The following is a 25100-nucleotide window of genomic DNA, read 5'->3' as shown; positions in this document are numbered from 1 at the left end:
GTGGGATCTTCGTCGCGGCATGCGGGATCTTTTAGTTGCTGCATGCGGACTTCTTAGTTGCGGCATGGCATGCGGGATCTAGTTCCCTGACCAGGGATCGAATCCAGGCCCCCTGCATTGGGAGTGTGGAGTCCTACCCACTGGACCACCAGGCAAGTCCCACTTATTCTTTATTTTTTTAAAAAAATTTGAAGGCCATTGAACCAATGGTACCCTAAGCATGGACTGGTCTAAGTATTTGCATCAACAATGCCTTTAATCAATAACCAGTCTTAATGAGGGCAGTGAAAATAACCACATGCTGAACTTCATGACCAGTGAAAGTCTGTGAAGTTCTGTATCTCAAGAGCCAAAATATTTTTCCTTAATCCCTGAGTGTTCCTGTCAACTTGTTAATGAAGAAAAAGACCCCACTTGATTCGAAGGTCTAAGTTATATATTATTTATTTTCCTGTTATTTTTGAAAAGGTCAGAAGGAAGATATTTCTTTTAAATGTAATCTGCTCGGACTTCCCTGGTGGCGCAGTGGATAAGAGTGATACTCAGAGTGATAGCACTTCTCATATGATGGTTCGGTCAGCAAGGCAGAAGCAGCATTACCTTTTATGACCAAGCCTCAGAAATCACAGTATCGTTTTTACGTATTGTAGATGTCACAAACCCATTCAGATTCAAGGAGAGAGGAATTAGACAATGTATCTCTTACTGGAGGATTTTCAACATTCTAGAAAAATATGTGAAATGAGGGAAATGTTGTTGCTGCCATCTTTTAAAAATACAATCTGCTACAGTCCATAAAACATCACATCCTTTCACATGTAAAATACATTCATCACTTCTCAAAACCTTCCAAAGTCTCATCTTATTATGGCAAAAATCCAGGTCCAGAGTTGCACCATCTCCATCAGATCAAGGTGTGGATGGAGTTCCTCAGGCACAATTCCTCCAGCACTGCTCCTTGAGTGCCATTCTTCTCAATGTGAAGCCCTGTAATCTAAATAGAGAGGTTATTTGTTCCTTTACTCCCAACATACAATGGTGAGGCAGGCATAAGATATTATAATAGTCCCATTCAAAATGGGGTAAAGCAGAAAGCACATAGCAGTCACCGGCCTATTGTAACTCGGCTATCTATTAGGGCAGGTGGTGTCAATTTTCAGATTAGGGCTCAGTTCTAAGTCTCTGGGAGTTATTCTCCAAGGCTGATTTTTCTCCTTTCTGGCTTCTTGGCTCTGCCTTTTAAGTTATCCTTCCTTTCCCACAAGAAGTGCTTATGTTTTACATCGTGTAGACTTCTCATCCTGCTTCCTTTCTGGAAAAGTTTGGGGATCTGAAGCCCTCTTTATTGTGTATGCTCTTTATTACTTTCAGTCTAAACTGATATAATTACTGTAAACATTTACTGGGTTTGCTGTATATCCGTTTATAATGAATGCCATTGGATAAGAGGCACACCCACAAATCTCTTCAGATATATACCCTTTTTCACTTTGGGCTACCCGTGAGTCTCCAGTGAGACAGCAAGTTGGTGTTTTAGAGCGCTGTCACTTAATGGAGAGAATCTGTGAGGCACTCCCCAGGATCCTCAGAAGGCCTTTTGTTTGTTTGAAAGACTCTCTGAGACACCACCTAGATCTTTCTGAAGTCTTAAAGGATTTTACACTCATACTCAATCTGATCTGATAAATAGGGCTTGTTTGTTTATTGTTGTAGACCTCCACTCACAATACAAACATGATGTCCCCAGTACTATAGCTTTGAAACAAATTACTCCAAAATCTATCACCCAAAATAATAAATGTCTCATCTCACAGATTCTGTGAGCCAGGGATTCCCACAGGGCACAGAAGGAATGGCTTGTCTCTGTTTCACCATCTCTAGGGCCTCAGGAGCACACTCCACTGGGTGGCTGGGATTGACCTGGCAGGTGGTAGGCACTTTCACTGGCCTGTCTGATGCTAATAAGTCTCAGCTGGGACCTCAGCTGGTACTGGGTACAGAAGCACCTCGCAATGACTCTCCTTGTGGTCTGGTTTTTCTGTGAGCGTGGTAGACTCAGTGTAGTTGAACTTTTTAAAAGGGGCCTTGGGCTCAAAAGTGAGTGGCCCAGTAAGCAAGCTATTATGACCTAATCCATTGGTTCTCGGTGAGGGCAGTTTTGTCCCTGAGGGGATGTTTGGCAATGTCTGGAGACATTTTCAGTTGTTGCAACTGGTGATGAGGGCTGATACAGGCATCTAATGGATAGAGGCCAGGGATGCTGATAAATACGCTACAGGACCCACAGGCCAGCAGCCACAACAAAGAATTATCTGGCCTCAAGTGTGTGCGCTGCCAAGCTTGATAAACCCTAACCTACCTTTGGAAGTCATAGAATATTATTTCCAACAAATTTTTTGTAAAAAATTAACACTCTGTATGGTTAGTCAACTCAAGATGGCTGTTCTCTTGCTCTTTGTGCATCCCGTGCTAGACCAGTCCCTGCTTCACTCACACCCCGCTCACACCAACATGCTTGCCCCCTGCCCCACCAAGTGATTGTTCTAAAGCTTAGGCCAAAACGGCTCACCTGCTAGTTCATAAAAGGGAAATATCTGTGGTGGTGATGGTCATTAACCTGAGGGGTTGTGAGAGACCTGCCCCAGCTGCTGGTGTCCTTGGTAACTGATGAGCGAACCTGAGGTCAGTTCCCCCTAGAAATGGTAGTCTCCTGTGTTCCCGAGGAGTAGCAAACATGGCTATCAGGTCCTGCCGGCCGATTGCTTTTCACGGCTGGGTGTTCTCTGAGGACCTTTTAATACAGACACGTAAGACCCCTGTCCAGTAAACCACTGATGTGGGCTCTGGGCTCTTTCTGGGGTCTGGAGATTGGGCAGCTATAAGGCTTGCAGGCCTGCAGGGTGCCGCTCAACAGTTGGCGAGCCAGCCAAGAAGCCCAGAGGCCGAGGATACTCCGGTGAGTGCTGAGACGCTGAGACGTCGGGAAATAATGATGGATAACGGGGTGGGGTGGGGGGATAATCCCAAGGTGGCCATCCACTAGCAAGTGGGACCTGTGGCAGCTGTCTACCATGAGGCATGTCTTTCTCGACCCTTATACTGATGATATCCTGTTAACCTCAGAGGCTCTTTCCAGTCTAAAAGTAGCAGCCCTGTGCTTGTGGCCGATCTGACTGCCCGGGACTGGCTGGTGAGGGCAAAACGCGAGGACCTGGGTTTCCTATCAGATACTTTGGGAGTTATCTGTTTGGGTAATGGAGCGTACCCCCAACCCCAAACCCCTAAACAGTTAAAAGCCACAGGCTTTAGGGATATTAACTGAGGACAGGCTTGTGAATTGGGTGTGGCCACTTCCCCGGCAGGGTGTGGTTTGGGCCTGTGGCGATGGCAAAATACTAACACCCTGGCGCTTCTGGGCCCAGCCGTGGAAGGGGGCAGAGCCACGATGCAGTGTGTTGGAACGACAGCTCTATGCAGTCTACAGTGTCTTACAACAGGTGGAAGCCATTACAGAAGGCTTCCATGATGCGTAGAGCAACGCAAAAGACCACTCTCCAGGACCTAGAACAGCTGTGGGAGAGAAACAGGACTCCCATTGTTACCGGGCCCTTTCCAGATTCTTGGGCAGCAATACCATAGAAATGATACCGCTTCTACAAGACTGTTAGGCAAGCAAAGATTTTTATTAAAAGAGAGAGCTTGTGCACAAGGGAGAAGGCTGGGGTGGGGGGCGGAGGAAAAAAGGCAGCTTCCTGAGTGGAAGGGGCGAGTTGCTTTTATAACAAAAGGGAGGGTTTGTCTCATGATCACTGACAATTCCGGAAATCGTCACACTTCTTCGTTCAGCAGCAGGAGGCTCCATGGTGGCTCTCAGGAATAGGGAGTGCTTCTGGGAGGGGAAAGGAGTGCATGAGGAGTTTCTGCAAGAGAGCCCCGGAACAGGTAAGGTTGAAATTTGCATTTGAGCTTCTTCCCTTGTGGCAACTAGGTAAACTCACTAATGTAACAGAGATAATCTTTTATTCCTGGGAGGCTGTTGCCCCCTTCTCTGATCCCACCCCCAGGACTCAGGACCCCTTGGCCTTTGTTCTCTAGCTTGCAAGGCCTGTTTTGCCCAAGACCGTTGTCTGGTCTTTTTTCAAAATGGCTATACTCTTTCTTGTCTTCCTTTCTCACCATAGACATGGATAGTGACCAAGGAATCCCACTTTCTTGGTCATGCAGTTCAGGAATGGGCTGGTAAAGATAAGCGCTGGTATTTCCACCTGCCTTACAACCCTGCTGCTGCCTTGCTAATTGAAAGGCTCCAGCATTTGGCGCCGGCCGTGGGGACTGAGGGTGGACAGGCGGTATGGTACTGCAGGCCAGGACAGAAACCACAGGTAGGGGTGCTGTTATCTCAGAATGCTGTTAAGGCTTGTATTTTGCTTACTGGTCACGACCTCCCTGTATTGTATTGCTAGACTTCCTCGCTAGCCTGAGGGCAGGGAATCAGCTTGCGGACTGGGCCACCGTGGTGGCCAGGCTGCAAAATGAGACTGATGGCTGGGTGTGCAGCGAGATGCCATGGGAAATCCACCTGGCTCATGCCGCCATAGGGGGGCAACTGAAGACTCTTGCCTTCTTCCTGCCCTGTGTGCCAAGGGCCTAGCTTACTCTTGACACTCTTAGCTGCTGTTGTGTGTATTGCATTTGTGGTATCTGGTTGCGGTGCGCCGCTACGTACCTGACCCCGGGGGTGTCTCGGAAGAGGGGCGGACGGAGATTGTAAGGGTCGTGCAGGGTGGGTAGGGGTGGGGTGTGTGGTCAGGACACTCAGGACGGCCGTTCTCTTGCTATTCGGGCACCCCCCGCTAGACCAGCCCCCGCCTCCCTCACACCCCACGCCCACCAGCGTGCTCGCCCCCGGCCTGGCGAGTGATTGTTCTAATGCTTAGGCCGAAACGGCTCCACCTGCTAGCTCATAAAAGGGAAATATCAGTATCTGCTCTGATGTTGGTCATTAACCTGAGGGGTTGTGATGGGAGGGCCCCTGCTACTGGTTTCCTTGGTAACTGATGAGCCAATCTGATGAAAATTCCCTGTATAATAGTAGCTTCCTCCCTCACATAGGTAAGATTGCTGCCACGTCTTGCTTGCCGTCCACGGGGTGTCGCTGCAGGACCTTTTTCTTAAGATTCCCTGTCCGGTAAGCCATTGATGTTTTGGCTGTCTCTGGGCTCTTTCCTAGGTCTTGAGGCTGGGCAGCCACGGGGCTTGGAGGCCTTCGGGGTGCAGCCCAACACAAGCCTTCCCATATTTAAAGACGGATGAAGTAGATCAACCTCAAGTTGGTGAGAAATGGCATAGTTTTCAAGGCACACATGGGGTGGGAGACAGCATTGCTGCTGTCCTTGGAAGATAAAATCTGTCAGAGTCTCGCTCTAGTTCTCTTGCTCTGGTTTTAAGTTGTGTGTTCTGCTCTTAGAGCAAAGACTATGTAATATGTTTTTATCTTCCAGGAAGTCTTCAAAATCAGTGCTTTTGATGATCTTATTTCAAAGGACTTGGGTACTCATATTGCTGAGTTTTTATTTTCTTATTTACTTATTTTTTATGCTTTGACGCCAGTATTTCTTTTTTTAAACATCTTTATTGGAGTATAATTGCTTTACAATGTTGTGTTAGTTTCTGCTGTATAACAAAGTGAATCAGCTACACATATACATATATCCCCGTATCTCCTCCCTCTTGCGTCTCCCTCCCACCCTCCCTATCCCACCCCTCTAGGTGGACACAACACTGCTGAGTTTTTAATGTACAATATGTCTACACTAAAGCTGTGAGATTATGGACAGACCTAAATCTCTGGACCTTTTTTCTTGTCACATTAGTTGAAGGAAACAGAGCTTTTCTCAAATCTTTCAGATATTTTTTGAACAGTTAAAAACATTACTTATATGCATAAAGTAAAAGGGGGCATGTTCCACCCTCACCCTCCAAAAAAATTAGTACCCTCCAAAAAAATTAGCGCCAAAAATTCTCTTCTCTCTGACCACTAACAGCACAGATGGAAGACTGTGCTAGTTCTCTCTGGAGGCTCTCACATGACTTTCTTTCCTGGAGTTGTAATGAAGCCCAGCTAGACGCCCCAGGAATAGCTCTATAGTTAAACCAAGTCAGGTTTCCTAACTTTTGCAGCAAGTGAGAGTACTCACCATGAAGAACCATGATGAGGCTCAGTAGGAAGGAGGGGTAAGGGGATTTGTACACGGTTTGAGCTTGGGTTACCTGATTCTAAGGAACTCAGGGAAGAGGGTATCAGCTCAGGATTAAAATGTTTTTGAGCTCATGTGAACTAGTTTTTTCCAGAGGTTCTAGGAACACAGTGGAGCTTGGGTAGTCCTTGCTGCTTTCTTAGTCACTCTAAAGCTGAGAGGGTTGTGTTGTTGGCCACATTTCTTTAGAAATGTTAGGAAGATCACCTTGTGTTCCCCAACTCAAGGGGACTAAGGAGAATCCCATTCCTGTTTTTCTTTGGAAAATATAATGCCAGGATAAATGAGGAATGCAGCGTATGAAAACCCACTGTATGAAGCTTTGCGTCTGGTTTGGGAATCAGGTTGCTGCTCTGTTGTATCAAAGTGACCACATGGCTCAGATCCTTCAAGATGATGATTAGAGATGTATCAGAAAATAGACAATAGTCTATGATGTGAGAGAACAGTGTTTCTCAGCATTATATTCTGGGTATTAATAAAAGCAGTTCTTATAGGTCAACTTGGGTAGGAGAAGAGAACTGTTGAGACTGTGGTAGAGGTAAGGTCTGGGGTGTAAAGTCATTCCTAAGGGATGGACAAAGGCTGCTATTAAGAGTTAAATGTAGTAGTGTTGAGATTTTTCTTTTGACCACGCTCTTCTGAAAGCCAGCACTGGGATGGTGAGACAGTAAAGGATACTAGAGAAAAATTAACCACTCTTTCTATGCAGGGATGGAGCACTGGAGTGGCAGGTTATGCATTTTTCTTGTGCCTGATACCACCATCTGCAGTCATCTGTACATCTCTCCAAATAGAATGGTGTTGGTCCAGCAACATCACTGATGTAATAACTACCCCAGGTAAGTGAGACTATGGACACAATAATCAGTTTTAATGATTTTTTAACAAAACATCCAGCTAGTGACTTGATTGTAGTTCGAGACTGGTTAGTAGCAGTAACGAGATGACCCCAGTTCTACCATCGTCCTGAACGAAGTCCCCTTTGCGGCTCCTGCCTCTGCACACAACCAATGCTTCAGCAGACTTAGGTCATTCTCAAAGTTATAATCCTGATCGCTACCTAGATCTTGATAGGGCTTCTCTACTGTGCCCCAATAGATACTCCACAAAGGCAGGTTGTCCACTGGGAGCTTTGACCAGCTGCAAGCGCCCAGCAGGATATGTAAAAACCCATTTCTGGACACTGAGTTTGGGGACTAAGTAGAGGCATCTCCTTGAGCTTGGTCTACACACAGAAGTATTCCCAAATGATAGCCAGGAACCTGTTGCACATGGCTGGTAAGTGCACTATGAGGTAAGTGGTGAGGGTGAATGAGAAATGCAGATACGGAAACTGGAGAAGTAAATAAACTAAGTGGACAGTGTAAGTGAAATCCATAACCCACTCCCCTTACAGGATGAAGCAGGAAAAGTTGAGGGCACAGGTTAGCTCATTAATGAAGAGTCAGCCTGGAAACTTAGTTAGAAAACCCTCTTTCCCCATTCTCTTTCCCCATTCTCTGAGCTTAAGTGATGACTTTGAGTGTGTCTGTATACATAGGGTACATAGAAGGTTTGTGAAATCTGTGTTATCTGGATAAGGATGGAGGGATTAATAACCAAACAAACACTTTGCCTAGTATGAAGAAATGAGTTGTTTTTATGGATCACTAATTCCTGGCTGGAATGTGTTGGCTTCTAAGTGATAAACTATCCTTCCCAACTAAGATAAAAGTTCAGTCAGTAGAAATTAGACTTGCCCTCCATTCACACATATAGACTCTACTGATGGGCTCTTAGGTGAAATGAGGCAAAGAATGATAAAACTCTAACTCTATAGTCACAGCCTTCTGGAAGATGGACCAGTAAAGAGCTAGAATACTGCATGAACTTACTTAAAATTGGGAAAGGGCTGTATACACAATGAAACATCTGAGCTCAGGTAACAGACCTTAACTGCCGTCAGCAGCTTTATATTCATCTTGTTCTAATACTGTATTAAATAGAACAGAAGGAACAAGGAAGGTTATATCCAGAAAAGAACTATTGGCATAAGTGCATTCTTGACAGGCTTCAGGAGGCACAATTAAGAGGTCACCTGTTTTCAATCATATCCATCCTGGAAGAAAGAATACTCAGTATGAGAATATTCTGCTCTGAGATAATGTTTTGGAGATAGAGGAAATGGGTAGTTCCCTAGCCAAGAAATAGGCTTTCTTGGAGCCCAGGGATGGTACTAAAAAGAATTTGGATCAGCTGGTCCAGAAGCCACTCTGTATCACACATGTGTACTTATGTATGTGTTGTTGTCTGGGGTGGATGAAAGCTTTGTGGGTAGAGCAGTGATCTGATCCTAGCATCTGCATGGGCAAACCAATATAAAAGCTCTTAGAATATTATAAGTTCATCAAGTTTACTTATACCTGGATATTTGCACATTAGATTCTTTCTGCCACTGAAAAGATTTACTCTGTTAGTGTGATACTTTGTAAGCTGAAGCTCTTCAGTTTACAATCCATTAAAAAAAAAGCCACATAGTAGTGGGTGTGAATGCTTAGAATCCAGATGAAATGTTGCAGATTTTTTATAAAACTCAAATTATATGAATTTATCAATAAGATAAAGGTCAAAGCAATTTAAATCTGTGTTTTTGTGTTGTATCAAAGATATTGTCTTTGGCCAAGATGGTGGAGTAGAAAGACCCTGAGCTTACCTCCTCTCATGAGCACACCAAAATCACAAGTACTTGCAGAACAACCATCAATGAAAAAGACCAGAACCAACCAGAAGAGATCTTCTACAGCTAAAGACATAAAAAAGGAACCACGATGAGAACGGGTAGGAGGGGCAGACTTAGATATAACCATGTCCCATACCCCCCGGGATGGGAGACCCACAAACTGGAGAAGAGTTATATTGCAGAGGTTCTCTCCTAGGAGTAACGTCTGAGCCCCACGTTGGGCTCCCCAGCCAGGGGGTCCTGCACCAAGAAGTCGAGCCCCAGAGCATTTGGCTTTGAAGGTCAGTAGGGCTTTATTTCCCCCAGTCCTTTGGAACTCACAACACTGACTCCCCTTTTAAAGGGCACAGAATCTCCCTGCAATGGGACCCAGGGAAAAAGCAGTAAATTGACAGAAGCCTGGGCCAGACCTACCTGCTGGTCCTGGAGAGTCTCTCAGAGAGGTGGCAGTGGGGGGGCGGGGGGCTGCAGCTCACCCTGGGGACGTGGGCACTGGCAGCAGCCATACTTGGGAGCTCTCTCTACCACATGGACACTGGTGCGGGCAAGCACTGTTGTGGGATCCTCTCTCTAGCTCATCAGTGCCAAGACCTGACCCCACCCAACAGCTTGTAGGTGCCAGTGCTGGGACACCTCAGGCCAAGCAACTTACTGGGTGGGAATACAGCAGACAGGCTGTATAAAGACCTCCTAAGCCCACAGAGGCCTCTAGACATGGCTCCACCCACCAGTAGGCAAGCACTGGTGCTCTAGACCAGTGTTACCCATTGGGGAGGCAGGCACCAGATTCAAAACCACAGTCCTGCAGTCAATGGACCCAGCCTACCCACAGCTAGCTACACCCTGCCCTGGGACAAGCTGGGCCCCAGCCTTGCCTACTAGCAGGCCAAAACAAGCTTGGGGACACCCTGGACCCTGTACCCAACTGTGTCAGGAACCACCTCCCCCAACCCCCACTAGTGATCTGACACCAGCTGTGGGATCCCTGGGCCCTGCAGCCAGACTCCAGGACCTGGCTCTGCTTGCCAATAGTCCAGCACTAACCTTGGGACATGGGCAGGCGACAGCCCCAGAGTCTTCTGGACCTTGGCTCCGCCTACCAGTGAGCCACCACTAGCCCTGTGGCCCCCTGGGGTCTTGCAGTCAGCTGCCCAGTGACAAGGCCCTACTAACCAGCAGCTGGCAGCCTCTGCACCAGGCAGGGCCTGGCAACCAACCATACTGGGAGCTGACCAAGCCTACCAGACCTCCCACATAGCCCGCCACAACGGAAAGACCCACACAATCCTCATGGGGGGGAACGCCTAGAGCATATAGCATGGGAAATGAGACGGGAGTGCAGTGCTGGGACGCATAAGACATCTCCTACAGAAGGCCACTTCTCCAAGGTCGGGAAACAGACAAAATGAGGTTGCCAAGGAACATGTTCCAGACGAAGGAAGAATGAAGTGGAGATACACAACTTACCTGAGGAAGAATTCAGGGTAATGATGGTACAGATGATCAAAGAACCTGGGAGAAGAATGGAGGCACAGAGAGAGAAGTTAGAAGTTTTTAACAGAGTTAGAAAATATACAGAACAACCAAACAGATATGAAGAATACAATTACTGAAATGAAAAATATATATGAAGGAATCAACAGCAGACTAAATGATACAGAGAAATGAATCAGTGAGCTGGAAGACAGAGTTATGTAAATCACTGCCGCTGAACAGAAAGAATGAAAAGAAATGAGGACAGTTAAAGATACCTCTGGGACTACAATAAGCACACTAATATTTGCATTATAGGGGTCCTAGAATGAGAACAGAGAGGGGAAAAGGAACTGAGAACATATTTGAAGACATAATACTTGAAAACTTCCCTAACCTGGGAAAGGAAACAGTCACCCAAGTCCAGGAAGCACAGAGTCCCATAAAGGATTAACCCCAAGAGGAACACACCGAGACACATTGTAATTATAATGAGAAAAATTAAAGAGAATATTAAAAGCAGCAAGAGAAAAGCAACAAACATACAAGGGAATCGCCACAAGACTATCAAGTGATTTTTCGGCAGAAACTCTGCAAGCCAGAAGGGAGTGGCACAATATATTTAAAATTATGAAAGGGAAAAACCTCCAGCCAAGAATACTCTATCTAGCAAGGCTTTCCTTCAGATTTGGTGGCAAAATCAAAAGCTTCATAGACAGGCAAAAGCTAAAAGAGTACATCACCACCAAACCAGCTTTACAAGTGATAAAGGAACTTTTCTAGGCAAAAAAAAAAAGGCCACAACTAGAAACAAAATTATGAAATGAAAAGCTCACCAGTAAAGCCAAACATACAGTAAAGGTAGGAAATCATTCAAGCACAAAGCTAGTAGGAAGGTTGAAAGACAAAAGTAGTCAGATCATCTATATCCACAATAAGCAGTTAGGGGACACACAAAACAATTATATGTAAAACATATCAAAAACAGTAATTGTGAGGGGAGGAAAGTACAATGCATTTGAAATTAAGAGACCAGCAACTTAATCGTGTGTGTGTGTGTGTGTGTGTGTGTGTGTGTGTGTGTGTGTATATGATATACAGATTGCTATATAAAAACCTCATGGGAACCAAAAACCAAATATCTATAATGCACACACAAAGGAAAACCAAACAACATTAAAGATGGCCATCAAATCATGAGAACAAAAGAAAGGGGGAAAAAAGACCTACAAAAACAACCCCTAAACAATTAACAAAATGGCAATAAGGATATCATGTTGATAATTACCTTAAATGCAAATGGACTAAATGCTCCAATCAGAAGACACAGAGTGCCTGAAGGGACACAAGAATAAGGCAGGTGTATGTGTATATGTGTGTGTGTGTGTGTGTGTGTGTGTGTGTGTATATATATATATATATATATACACACACACTGCCTACAAAAGACTACAGATTTAGAGACACAGAGTGAAGGTAAGAGGATGGATAAAGGTATTCCACACAAATGGAAGTCAAAAGAAAGCCACAGTCGCAATACTTATCAGACAAAATAGACTTTAAAACAAAGACTGTCACAAGGGACAAAGAAGGACACTACATAATGATCAAGGGATCAATCCAAGAATAAGATATAATTGTAAATATATATGCACCCAACATAGGAGCACCTATATACATATAAGACAGATATTAACAGACATAAAAGAAGTCGATGGTTAACACAATAATAGTAGGGGACTTTAAAACCCCATTTACATCAATGGACAGATCATCCAGACAGAAAATCAATAAGGAAACACTGGTCTTAAGTGACACATTAGAGCAGATGGGCTTAATTGATATATAGAGAGAGCATTCCATTCGAAAGCAGCAGAATACACATTCTTTTCAAGTGCACATGGAACATTCTCCAGTATAGATCACATGCTAGGCCACAAAACAAGCCTCGGTAAATTTAAAACTGAAATCATATCAAGCATCTTTTCTGACCACAACACTATGAGACTAGACGTCAACTACAAAGTTGTGTTTTGTGCAAAAAAACACGAACACGTGGAGGCTAAACAATATGCTGCTAAACAACCAATGGATCACTGCAGAAATCAAAGAGGAATCAAAAAATACCTAAAGGCAACTGAAAATGAAAACAATGCAATCCAAAATCTACAAGATGTAGCAAAAGCAGTTCTAAGAGAGAAGTTTATAGTGATACAAACTTACCTCAGGAAACTAGAAAAATCTCAAACAACCTTTCTTTACACCTAAAGGAACTAGAGAAAGAACAAACAAAACCCAAAGTTAGTACAAGAAAAGAAATATCAGAGCAGAAATACAGACTAAAAAACAAAAGATTAATGAAACTGAGTTGGTTCTTTGAAAAGATAAATAAAATTGAAAAACTTTAGCTAGGCTCATCAAGAAAAAAGGGGAGAGGGCCCAAATCAATAAACTCAGAAATGAAAAAGGGGACGTTACAACCCAGACCACAGAAATACAAAAGATCCTAAAAGACTACTATAAACTATATGCCAATAAAATGGACAACCTAGAGGAAATGGACAAATCTTACAAAGGTACAATCTCCCAAGACCGAATCAGGAAGAAATAGAAAATATGAACAGACCAATTACCAGTAGTGAAACTGAATCAATAATTTAAAAAATTCCCAACAAACAAAAGTCCAGGACCAGATGGCTTCAGAGGTGAACTGTACCAAACATTTAAAGAAGGGTTAACACGTATCCTTCTCAAATTATTCCCAAAAATTGCAGAGGAAGGAACACTTCCATGCTCATTTTATGAGGCCAGCATCACCCTGAAACCAAAACCAAAGATACCACACACACACACACACACACACACACACACACACACAAATTACAGGCCAATATCACTGATGAAGATAGTTGCAAAAATACTCAAAAAATATTAGCAAACTGAATCCTACAGTAAAAGGATCATACACCATGATCAAGTAGGATTTATCCCAGGGATGCAAGGACTTTTCAATATCCACAAATCAATCAATGTGATACAGCACATTAAAAAACAGAAGAATAAAAACCATATGATCATCTCAGTAGATGCAGAAAAAGCTTTTGACAAGATTCAACATCCATTTATGATAAAACTCTCCAGAAAGTGGACATAAAGGGAACATAAGATAATACAGGCCATATATGACAAGCCCACAGCTAACATATTCAGTGAGAAGTTGAACGCATTTCCTCTAAGATCAGGAACAAGACAAGGATGCCCACTCTTGCCACTTTTATTCAACATAGTCTTGGAAGTCCTAGAAAAGCCCAGAAAAGAAAAAGAAATAAAAGGAATCTGAATTGGAAAAGAAGAAAAACTGTCACTGTTGGCAGATGACATGATACTATTCACAGAAAATCCTAAAGATGCCATCAGAAAACTACTAGAGCTAATCAATGAATTTGGTAAAGCTGCAGGATACAAAATTAATATACAGAAATCTCTTGCATTTCTGTATACTAACAACGAACTATCAGAACAATAAATTAAGGAAACAATCCCATTTATCATCATACCAAAACGAATAAAACACCTAGGAATAAACCTACCTAAGGAGGTAAAAGACCTGTATTCAGAAACTATAAGACACTGATGAAAGAAATTGAAGACGTCACAGATGGAAAGATATACCGTGTTCTTGGACTGGAAGAATTAATAGTTAGAATGACCAAACTACCGAAGGCAATCTACAATTCAAAGCAATCTCTATCAAAATATCAAGAGCATTTTTCACAGACCTAGAACAAATTATTTTAAAATTTGTATGGAAACACAAAAGACCCCAAATAGCCAAAACAATCTTGAGAAAGAAGAATAGAGCTAGAAGAATCATGTTCCCTGACTTCAGAGTATATTACAAAGCTACAATAATCAAAGCAGTAGGTACTGGCACAAAAACAGACACATAGATCAATGGAAAAATATAGAGAGCCCAAAAATAAACTGATGTATTTATATGGTCAGTTAATCTATGACAAAGGAGGCAAGAATATACAATAGAGAAAAGACAGTCTCTTCAATAAGTGGTGCTGGGAAAACTAGACAGCTACATGTAAAAGAATGAAATTAGAACATTCTCTTAACACCATATACAAAAATAAACTCAAAGTGGATTAAAGAGCTAAATGTAAGATTGGATACCATAGAACTCCTAGAGGAAAACGTAGGCAGAACACCCTTTGACATAAATTGTAGCAACATTTTTTTTTGATCTGTCTCCTAAAACAAAGTAAATAAAAGTGAAAATGATTGTGACCTAATTGAGAAGATTTTGCACAGCAAAGGAAACCATCAACAAAATGAAAAGATAATCTACTGATTGGGAGAAGATATTTGCAAATGATATTACCTATAAGGAGTTAATATCTAACATATATAAACAGCTCATACAACTTAACATCAAAAAAACAAACAGCCTGATTAAAAAATGGGCAGAACTGAACAATATTTTCCCAAAGAGGAAATGCAGATGGCTAAGAGGCACATGAAAAGATGTTCAACATTGCTAATCATCAGTGAAATGCAAATCAAAGCCACAATGAAACGTCACCTCACCCGTCAGAATGGCTATCAAAAAGAACACAAATAACAAATGTTGGTGAGGATGTGGAGAAAATGGAACCCTTGTACACTGTTGGTGGGAATGCAGATTGGTGCAGCCACAGGAGAAAACAGTACGGAGGTTTCTCAAAAAACTACAAATAGAACCACCATATGACCCAGCAATACATATTGGAAAAAACAAAAACACCAATTCAAAAAGATATGTATGGGACTTCCCTGGTGGTCCAGTAGTTAAGAATCCACCTCCCAATTCAGGGGACATGGGTTTGATCCCTGGTTGGGGAACTAAGATCCCACATGCCACAGGGCAACTAAGCCTGCATGCCGCAACTACTGAGCCCACGCACTCTAGAGTCCACATGCCACAACTACTGAGCCCGCATGCTCTGGAGCCTGCGCGCCGCAATGAAGAGCCCACGCGCTGCAATGAAAGATCCCACACGCTGCAATGAAAGATCCCACATGCCGCAACTAAGATGCAGCCAAATTAATTAATTAATTAATTTAAAAAGTAAAGATACATGCACCCCAATGTTCATAGCAGCATTATTTACGATTGCCAATATACGGAAGTAAATGGATAAAGATGTGATATCTATATACAATGGAATACCTCTCAGCCAAAAAAGAGAATGAAATTTTGCCATTGGTAGCAACATGGATGGACTTGGACGGTATTATGCTAAGTGAAATAAGTCAAAGACAAATACTGTTATCACTTACATGTGGAATCTAAAAACCACAACAAACTAGAGAATATAACACAAGCAGACTCACAGATATAGAAAACAAACTAATGGTTACCAGTGGGGAGAGGGAAGGGGGAAGGGGCAATACAAGGGATTAGGAGATTAAGAGGTACAAACTGTTATGTATAAAGTAAGCTACAAGGATATATTGTACAACACAGGGAATATAGCCAATATTTTTTAATAACTAAATTGAGTATAACATTTAAAACTAAGAATCACTATATTGTACACCTTATATAATATTACACATCAACTATATTTCAATTTAAAAAATTTCTTTAATGGAACCACAGGAAAAAATATATATTTTTTCTCTGATTATCTGACCCTCTCTATACACCAAGAGTTACCATAGGGATTTTGTATTCATTTATTTGAGTATGACCTGAAGACTTTGAACTTTCACATACACAATAAAAACTTCTGCTTGTTTTTGTCATTACTGTTTTTTTAAAAAGCCTACATTTACTGTAATCCATCTAAATAAGGACTTTAACTTTCAACCAGTAGATGGCAGAATAACATCAACCCCTAGAAAGTAGTTGTTCAGAGACTGTTACCAAGAAAATAGAGGAACTATCCATTATTAGTGCATTTGGTTAAGGACCACAACTTTAACAGTTCTGTAGTGTATGCAATCATCTTTAGTGAATATCTGTCTTCTTTTTTCAACCATCACTCTGCCATTCAAATATATGCTTAAAAGTGGATACTAGCAACACAGATAAGGTATCAAACTCGGGGGAGAAATTCCAAAAAATTCATTTTTAAAAGTATTTACGGGGACTTCCCTGGTGGCGCAGTGGTTAAGAATCTGCCTGCCAATGCAGAGGACACAGGTTCGATCCCCGGTCCGGTAAGATCCCACATGCTGCGGAGCAACTAAGCCCGTGCACCACAACTACCAAGCCTGCGCTCTAGAGCCCACGCGCTGCAACTACTGAGCCCACAATGAAGAGTAGACCCCGCTCGCCACAACGAGAGAAAGCCCATGCACAGCAACAAAGACACAACACAGTCAAAAATTATTAACACATTTATGTGGAATCTAGAAAAATGGTACAGATGAATTGGTTTGCAAGGCAGAAATAGAGACACAGATACAGAGAACAAACGTATGGACACCAAGGGGGGAAAGCGGGGGGTGGGGGTGGGAGGGGATGAATTGGGAGATTGGGATTGACATATATACACTAATATGTATAAAATAGATAACTAATAAGAACCTGCTGTATCTACAGCACAGGGAACTCCACTTCGCTGTACAGTGGAAACTAACACAACATTGTAAAACAACTATACCCCAATAAAAAAAAAATTTTTTTAATTAAAAAAAAAATAAAGGTGGCGCAGTGGTTGAGAATCTGCCTGCCAATGCAGAGGTCACGGGTTCGAGCCCTGGTCTGGGAAGATCCCACATGCCGCGGAGCAACTGGGCCCGTGAGCCACAATTACTGAGCCTGCGCGTCTAGAGCCTGTGCTCTGCAGCAAGAGAGGCCGCGATAGTGAGAGTCCTGCGCACCGCAACGAAGAGTGGCCCCCGCTTGCCACAATTAGAGAAAGCCCTTGCACAGAAATGAAGACCCAACACAGCCATAAATAAATAAATTAAAAAAATAAAATAAAATAAAAAATAAAGAATACCTCTCTTTAACAAAGGAATTTTAAATTGTAATTCTAGAATTATCCCTATTAAAATTACCTACAAGGCACAATGCCTTGTGTTACAACTATAATCTGCTGGAAGTATTAACCAATGCTTTAAATTATGATACAAATAATATGAAGCAAGGTTTTTATACTATGCAGATAACATGACTAAGGTAAAAAAAGGAGAATCCCCCAAAATCTCCCCAAAATGTTAAGAATCAAGAGAGTAATAACAAAAATAAACATGGTAAAATCATGTATTTCCTACTACTGCAATAGAGTTTGAAATAAAATGTGAAAACAAAACCCCATTCAAAACAGCAATCTACATGCCAAGGACAACTTGAATAAAATATCATTATAACTAAAGAAAAAGACCCTAGTTTGCCCATATTATAAATAAGACTTTTATTACATGATTTTTACAAAGCATAAAAATTCAGTGAGAAAGTAAAGATTATTCAAAAAGTTGTGATGGAACAAGTGGATAATAACTTGGAAACAGAAAACTAGTAAAAAGCTAAATCCATAACAATAACAAAATACCAAGGTTTACACCTTCACATGATGGGGGGAAACTGTGCAAGATGGCATTAAAAAAATGACAAAGGAAAAACTAATTTCACTACATTACAAAAAATACCTTGTGTGTTTAAAGATGCACTCGAAAGATGGGAAAATACTTGCTGTAAATAAAGATTAATAGTCTTAATATAAAAGGAATTTTCATAAATTTATTTTAAAAATTCATCTTCATTTCAACCAGAAAAAAGAAAAGCTATTTGAACAAGAGACAAGCAGTAAATGCTACCTTAGCACGTTAAGAATAAGCACTGACAAAGCAATAGAGTAAAGGACAAGGAATGTGACATAAGTACTATGTAAAAAAACACAAAATTATCACCAAAAGGTCAAAATGCAAAAAAAGACAGACATATTTGACTATTAAACAATGTGTAAAGGTGGTCAAAAGGTACAAATAAGTCCTGGGGATATAATGTTCAGCATGGTGACTATCAATAATACTGTATTGTATATTTGAAAGTTGCTAAGAGAGTAGATCTTAAAAGTTCTCATCACAAGAAAAAAATTGTATTAACTATGTGTGGTAATGGAAATTAACTAGACTTGTTATCATTTCATAATATATACATATATAGAATCATTATGTTGTATGCCTGAAACAAATATCATTATATCTGAATTTTTAAAAATTGAATAGCCCAGCCCCGATAAAAATGACATAAATTGAGGAAAAATGTCTTTGTAGCTAATAGGATACTTAAAATAATAGACAGGAACAAATGATTCACATATGAAAAAATGCACATGCTCAATAAACAAAAAATTCAGTGTTTACAATAATAAATATAAATCCAAACAGTAAGATAACTGGAACTGCCAAGATTGCCTTTGAAATAGTCACTAAACACATTCTGGTGGAAACACATAGTCACACACTCCTGGAAATATTTTTCAAAAGCCTAAAAAAGCCTACACTATTTGACTCAGATTTTACTTAGAATTTATCACAGGGTAATAAACAAAATTTTATGAAAGAATATTAAATCTTGCTTAATTTATGATAAAAAATTGGGGGTAGATATTTAAATATATAACCATAGGGAAATGGAAAAAAAATATGAAGGCACATTCATGGGTGGAATACTGTATAGACATTCAACACTTTCAAATAAAAGAACTTGTGAAAATCATTAAGACAAAACTAAAGTCAAAAATTATGCAATACAATGACAATTAGTAACAAATATCTTACTAAATGCTTCTCTGTGTTTTATGCTAATCACTTTATAATATTATCTCCTTCCAATTCTGATATAGATGCAATTATTAATGCCCACCACTGATCCCATAGACAAATGAGAAAATGAAGCCTAGAGAGGTTAACTTACCCTAAGGTCTTTCAACCGTTGAGCTGCGGATAGAACGTTGGTTTTACTTCTGATAGTATGCTTCTGTAGTTTTGAATGAAATTTTCTGTAGGAGTATATTGTCTTTATAATCAGAACAAGATAATTTTAATTACAAACCAGAAAAATTTGAACATGATTAAATATGTTTGCTTTGCAGATAATCTACAGAAATACTACTCTTGGCAAGTGGGAAAAAAATTAAATACGGATTTTTATCTGGTTTAAAAATGTAATCTGTTTTTCTTAATGCACATGCATTTGATAATTAGGAAAAAAGCACCTTACATATTATTTTCTAATACATACAGATTTTAGAAAACTTGGAGAAAGCCATAATGAAAGCAGTGTGTGCCTTTGGAAGTTGAACTTACTTCCTTTTATCATCCAGATTTTAGCTTAAGTTCTGACATATTTGCAAAGTATTTGGCAAATGTCTGTACATATATAAATTCATAACATACCTAGTATTAACATAAGTTACTTCTGACATGTGGAATCACTGATAATTTACACCCTCTGTTCACTTTTATTTTCCTGTACTCACTGTAATAGACAGGAATTATTTTTATAATCAGGAAACTTAACAAAAGCTTATTTTTGAACCTATCAGAAAAACTAAAAGAAGAAATTAAATGTTAACAGAATGCTTTACATGCTTGCAGCTTTTATCCTCTTTTAAATATTCTTCTAAATGTTCCATTAAAAAAAAAAACTATCAGCTTGTAAAATAAAGATATCTCTCCAATCATGTTCGTCACCTAAAATTTTTTTATCTGTAAGAAAGGAATTCCAGATTTAATTAGATTTAATTAGCATAGCACCAGTCAGCTGTTTTATGATTATCAAGAGTCCTGTCAATTGCAGAAAGTTATACAGTAAAAGAATGAGAGGTGGGATGTGAGAGGCTGGAGGTAGGGGTAAAGGTGGAGCAGTTAACTTACCTGGCTGAACAATATTTAGTTAATTACAAAGCAACAGGGTCAAATGTAATAGAAGGCAGAAACCTTTTCTCAACACGGGAAAGAGAAAAGCTTATGCAGAGCAGACATGGGGCAATACCATCTCAGCATGTCAGAATTAGCACCAAAAAAGTAATACATCAAAATGATGTAAAAAATAAAGGAACCATAGCAAAATTATACCCAAAAGGTCAAAATGCAAAAAGATGGACAAATTTGATCTCAAAAATTAACTAAACGACCCTGCCTTTGTAAACCTCTAACAGATTGAGAAAAAAAGTCAATGCAAGCAAATGCCAGTTAAATTATATTTATTATATAAAGAGATCCTATAACTCGATATGAAAAAGGAAGCAACTCCAATAGGTATTACAAGGGCAAAGGATATTAACATTCGATTAAAGAGGAACACAGCTACTCAAAAAACACAAATATTTAACTTCATTAATAATTAAGGAAATAATTGGGATGCTATTTCTTGCTTATTCAATGCACAAAGTTATTAGCAATTTCTACTTTTTCTATTTCCTAAATGTTCTCAAATGTGCTATTTTTAGTAATAAAAAATTGAATCATTAAAAAAAAATAGGAAGTATGAAATTTTCTGCCAATGCAGAAATCATAAAAGCATTAAAATGAATCAACACCTGTATGGGCAGTGAGGTTCAGATCCCTTGAAGCCAATTCCTTTTGTCTTGGTTCCTGAGTTTTATTATGAGGTTGTCAGTAAAGAGAAGGTTGTTCCTGATTTACACTATGACAATCTCCCAAGTATAGGGATATAAATATAAACATATGTATGTAAATGTATATATGTAAATTATTTCTTCAGGTAGACAATTATTCCAGGGAAGTAACTCTTCAGATTCTTCAGAATCACTCACTTCAGAGGACTCCTATGATTCCATTTGCGGATAAGTTCCCATTTAAGATCTCTCCATGTGGTTCTGAACCAGTAGGGATGCCCCTGGTATTGAAGAGGCTGAAGATCTACTTTAGTACTGCCTGCAAGACAGCAGCGTCCTAGGCTTTCTACAGCTGGCTTCTTAGGGAATCTGAAGTTGGTCCTGTCCTTTAGACATAGCCAAAAGGACATTTTTCTGCTCTGACGCCAAACAGTACATCTTCTGCTTGCTCAGATTATAGCCTTGAGGCAGATCACACAAAGCTCAGGATGCACATGGGCTGGAGCAGCACCAGGGCAACCACCTCAAATCAAACAGTCGTGTTAGAATGACTAAGTTGGGAGACTGAACTTAAAAACCTATAGCTTTGTTCAGAATGTTTTTCTTTGTCTTGTTCATAAGTTTTACTGAACAAAAAGGTGGAATGTAGCAGAGCCTAAAGTTACTGAGCAAAAGCAATTCTCTGAGACTTGAACTTTGCTAAATAACCTGTATAAAGGCAACTCTACAGAAAACAATATACAAGCAGAAAAAGTGACAAGTTTCATCTGTAGTAACAATTCAGTCAAAGGACAAATTTGGTTGTCAATTTAATGTTGTAGTTCTTATCTACATCAATTCCGCAAGACTACATAGACATTTATTCTCTAGTACTGAATTTCCATTTGAACAGAAATAGCTGCTAGGTGGAAGAAAAGAATTTAAATTTAAAAACAATTTCACTATAGCTAAAGTGCCAATTGATTTAAAAATTATATATGTGTATGCATGCATATACATATGTATATATATGTGTGTGTGTGTGTGTGTGTGTGTGTGTGTGTGTGTATTTTCTCTCTCCCTCTCCCCAGAAAGATATGAAATCCTGACTTAGGGTTATACTATTTTTTGAGTTAATATTTTTGAATTTATTATTTCTCTGGTCTGCCTAAGAATCGTCACATATTCTGAATGTACCCACACAATCTGGTGAGTTGGCAGTTATGTCAAAAACTCTATGAAAAAAGGGAGGCAGCTAATAAGGCTTGGAGACCTTTTTTGTTTATTATTTTAGGTTAGAGCAGGCAGCCTCCCTTTGATGTTTTGTAGTCAAAGATGAAAACTTTCAACTTCGAAGCATAATGAACATAATTATACATTTACTACAATCACCTACACTTTGACTTACACAACACCACAAAAAGACATCTAACAAACATTTTTCTACTTATCTTTTTACATTTGTTAAACTGGCTATGTTAAATACGTTTTCAGAATGCATTTGTTAACCATTTGATAAACATACTAAGCCAAGCAATACAAATAACATCAATTACCTTTTTATCTAATAACTGTACCAATCAATGTAAGAAGATACAACTGAAGGGGAAGTATGGGATCATCCATGATGCACTGCAAAGGTATTACACCTTGGTCCTAAGAATGATCTGAAGGTGCTGAAAGAGGTGATTCTCTGGAAGGTGACCCAGGGTTTTCTTCAGGTGGAAAAACTGTGAGAGTACAAGCTCGAATGCCACCAAGTGACTCTGGAAGGTCAAAAACTTTATGCCACTCATCCTTTTCTGGGTCATATTTCTGGACAATTTCTACCATACAACGATTATTCCAAGAATATCCACCTACGACATAAATTTTATTTTCAAAGACGGCAACTCCAACATCACTTTGACCTCTTAACATGGCAGCAATTGGTGTCCACTGGTCAAGGGTTGGTGAATAGTATTCACAGCTTAGAACATCATCATAATCACTTGTTCCTCTGAAGTGATTGCCACCAATGACATAGAGCTTGTCTCCAACTGTACACATGCAATGCAGACCTCTGACTGTAGTCATTGGAGCCTTCTGTGTCCATTTGTCTGTATCAGGGTCAAAACACATGAGCTCGTTTTGGAAAGTATCATGAGTAATTCCTCCTGAAATATACATTAAGCCTCCATAAACTGTTCCAGCATGGCCATAGTGGGGTTCACTCATTTTTGCAACATAGCTCCACTCATTCATTCTTGGATTGTAACATTCTACTGTGGCCAGCTCACCAGCTGCACTTCGCCCACCAACGGCATACAAATGTCCTTTGAGAGCACTCAAGTGGAAAAATGTGCGCTTTTCATTTAATGAAGCAACCTGCATCCATTTATTATACCGAGGATCAAATCTGAAAACGGTATCAACGGCAGTTTTTCCTTTTGTATCATAATTACTTTGACCACCAACTACATAAAGAAAGTTTCCAATGACAGCAATGCCATGCTGGTAACGAGGAGCATCCATGGGGGCTAAAGATCTCCACTCTTGAGCCCTTTCATCATACATCCGTAATTCTTTACTGACAACCAGCTGCTGCCTCAAAACTCCTCCTAATGTAACCAAGTGGGTTGAGTCAGATCTAATGGCAGTTCTATCTGACTGCATCACTGGCTGCATATATGGCATCATTTGGTAATTGCTAGCTTCCAAAAGCAAATTCACACAGGTATTGTCTGTTCTCATGAAATCTACTGTCTGCACATAATTGATGAGATCCTGTGGTGTCATCAGTGGAAATCGAATATTCTTCATTAATTTTGCAGCATAATCCATCCGAGGGTCTTCCAACCTTAGCCAGCGACAGGCAGCCTTGAAAAGCTCAAGTTCAGTACAGTGCTTAAGACTATTGCTGGAAAGCACAAAGGCAAGCCGTTCAAAAGGGAGTTTCAGAAACTCCCCAGTACTCAATAATGCAGGAAAATTCTTCAGAATGAAATTATTGACATATTTATCCACTTCTATAAGATTGTAGGTGTTAGCAATTCGTCCAACTTCAACACAGTTATCTAAAGAGACTCCTGAAATAAGGAACACTTTACAGAAGTCTAAAACAGGTAAAATTTGCAAAAAGCTGGCAGCTTCAAGTGTGTCCTGAAGATTGTCCATATTAAGAGAAAGTTTTGCAGTATAAATAAAATCAATTATTTTCTTCAGACCAACTTTGTTCACCCCATGAAGCTTAATGCACATTAAATCTTGTTCTTTCATTCCACCTGTGAACATAGCCTTGAAATAATCACTAGCAGATGCCATCATAGCTCTATGAACAGGGAAGATTTCATCTCCATCACCTGGTACCAGGGTCACGTCACAAAGCAATCCTTCTATTCTAAGCTGATCAAAGCCTTGCAAAACCACCGAACTGTGAGTATTGCTGGTAAAAAAACGTGTGGTTCCTGCCTTGCAAGGCTGTAAATGGGCGGAGACGCCCATTTCACCGTTACCAAGAGACACTTTCATGTGAAAGCCTTCCTCTTGCACAAAGATGTACGCCGGCCAAAGAGGTTATGACCTGAAAGCTTTAAAGGAAACGAGGATGTCCCAAGAGCAAGAGAGCTTGCTTTCCTTATCAAGGGCAAACAGTCACTGTGGCACACCTCAGAACAGACCAGTCACTCTCTGAAAATTGTTCTACAGCAGGACCACAGAGGGCTGTGGACCTCAAATCTGTTTATTATGTAGATGATTCATCACCTGAAGGCAGTTCAGTGACCCGGTTCACCTCGTCCGGCCTGCGTTGCCGCTCCTCCCGCAGTTCCGCTCCGGGCCAAGGGGGAGGTGCCGCCACGTCCTGCGGCCCCGTGGCTCGCTCGGCGGCGAAGCCGGGTACCTCAGCGAGCGGCCCGCCGCGCCCTCCGCTGTCCTTAGAACGTCGCCGCTGCTACGGGCCCGTCCTGGAGCAAGGGCCTGGAACACGGGGCTGCAACACGGGCCGAGGCCCCGACGCCAAACCGGTCCTTCCGGAAAGGCCTGCTCCCAGGATCCCCCGGGCTAGGAGCGGCCGTGGCAGCTACTGCGGCTGCGCGGCCGCCT

General features: G+C 40.8%; 1 protein-coding gene and 1 long non-coding RNA gene across 10 annotated transcripts in view; one reads left to right on the top strand and one right to left on the bottom strand.

Moving 5' to 3' along the window:
* The window catches only part of LOC309633868, a 49696-nt gene that overhangs the window by 20559 nt on the left and 4037 nt on the right, over positions 1–25100 (top strand). For all 8 annotated transcript variants that reach the window (XR_014247719.1, XR_014247720.1, XR_014247721.1 and 5 more), the window contains 3 exons: positions 5113–5188; positions 6970–7099; positions 8906–9077. This is a non-coding gene — a long non-coding RNA (uncharacterized lncRNA). The remainder of the gene's footprint in view (positions 1–5112; positions 5189–6969; positions 7100–8905; positions 9078–25100) is intronic.
* KLHL9 (kelch like family member 9) lies at positions 185–25100 on the bottom strand. Of its 2 annotated transcripts, XM_082403145.1 has the most exons (6): positions 22574–25100; positions 19373–19474; positions 12676–12725; positions 10447–10491; positions 8953–9042; positions 185–994 (listed from the first exon to the last, which is right to left on the bottom strand). In XM_082403145.1, exon 1 carries the CDS (start codon positions 24525–24527, stop codon positions 22674–22676), a length of 1854 nt encoding a protein of 617 aa, XP_082259271.1. In that variant the 5' UTR covers positions 24528–25100; the 3' UTR covers positions 185–994; positions 8953–9042; positions 10447–10491; positions 12676–12725; positions 19373–19474; positions 22574–22673. The 2 variants fall into 2 exon arrangements, with proteins under 2 accessions (XP_082259271.1, XP_082259272.1); XM_082403146.1 differs by lacking the exons at positions 185–994; positions 12676–12725 and having other exon boundaries at positions 8915–9042; positions 22574–25051.

The sequence above is a fragment of the Balaenoptera borealis genome, assembly GCF_965194805.1.
Source record: "Balaenoptera borealis genome assembly, chromosome: 8".
Taxonomy (NCBI): domain Eukaryota; kingdom Metazoa; phylum Chordata; class Mammalia; order Artiodactyla; family Balaenopteridae; genus Balaenoptera; species Balaenoptera borealis.
The sequence above is the reverse complement of the archived record's forward strand: the minus strand, read 5'-3'. Positions and strand labels throughout refer to the sequence as shown.

Bases quoted from the DNA above. Each gene is read 5' to 3' on its own strand.
- KLHL9 (XM_082403145.1), bottom strand. From the start codon at position 24,527: ATGAAAGTGTCTCTTGGTAACGGTGAAATGGGCGTCTCCGCCCATTTA.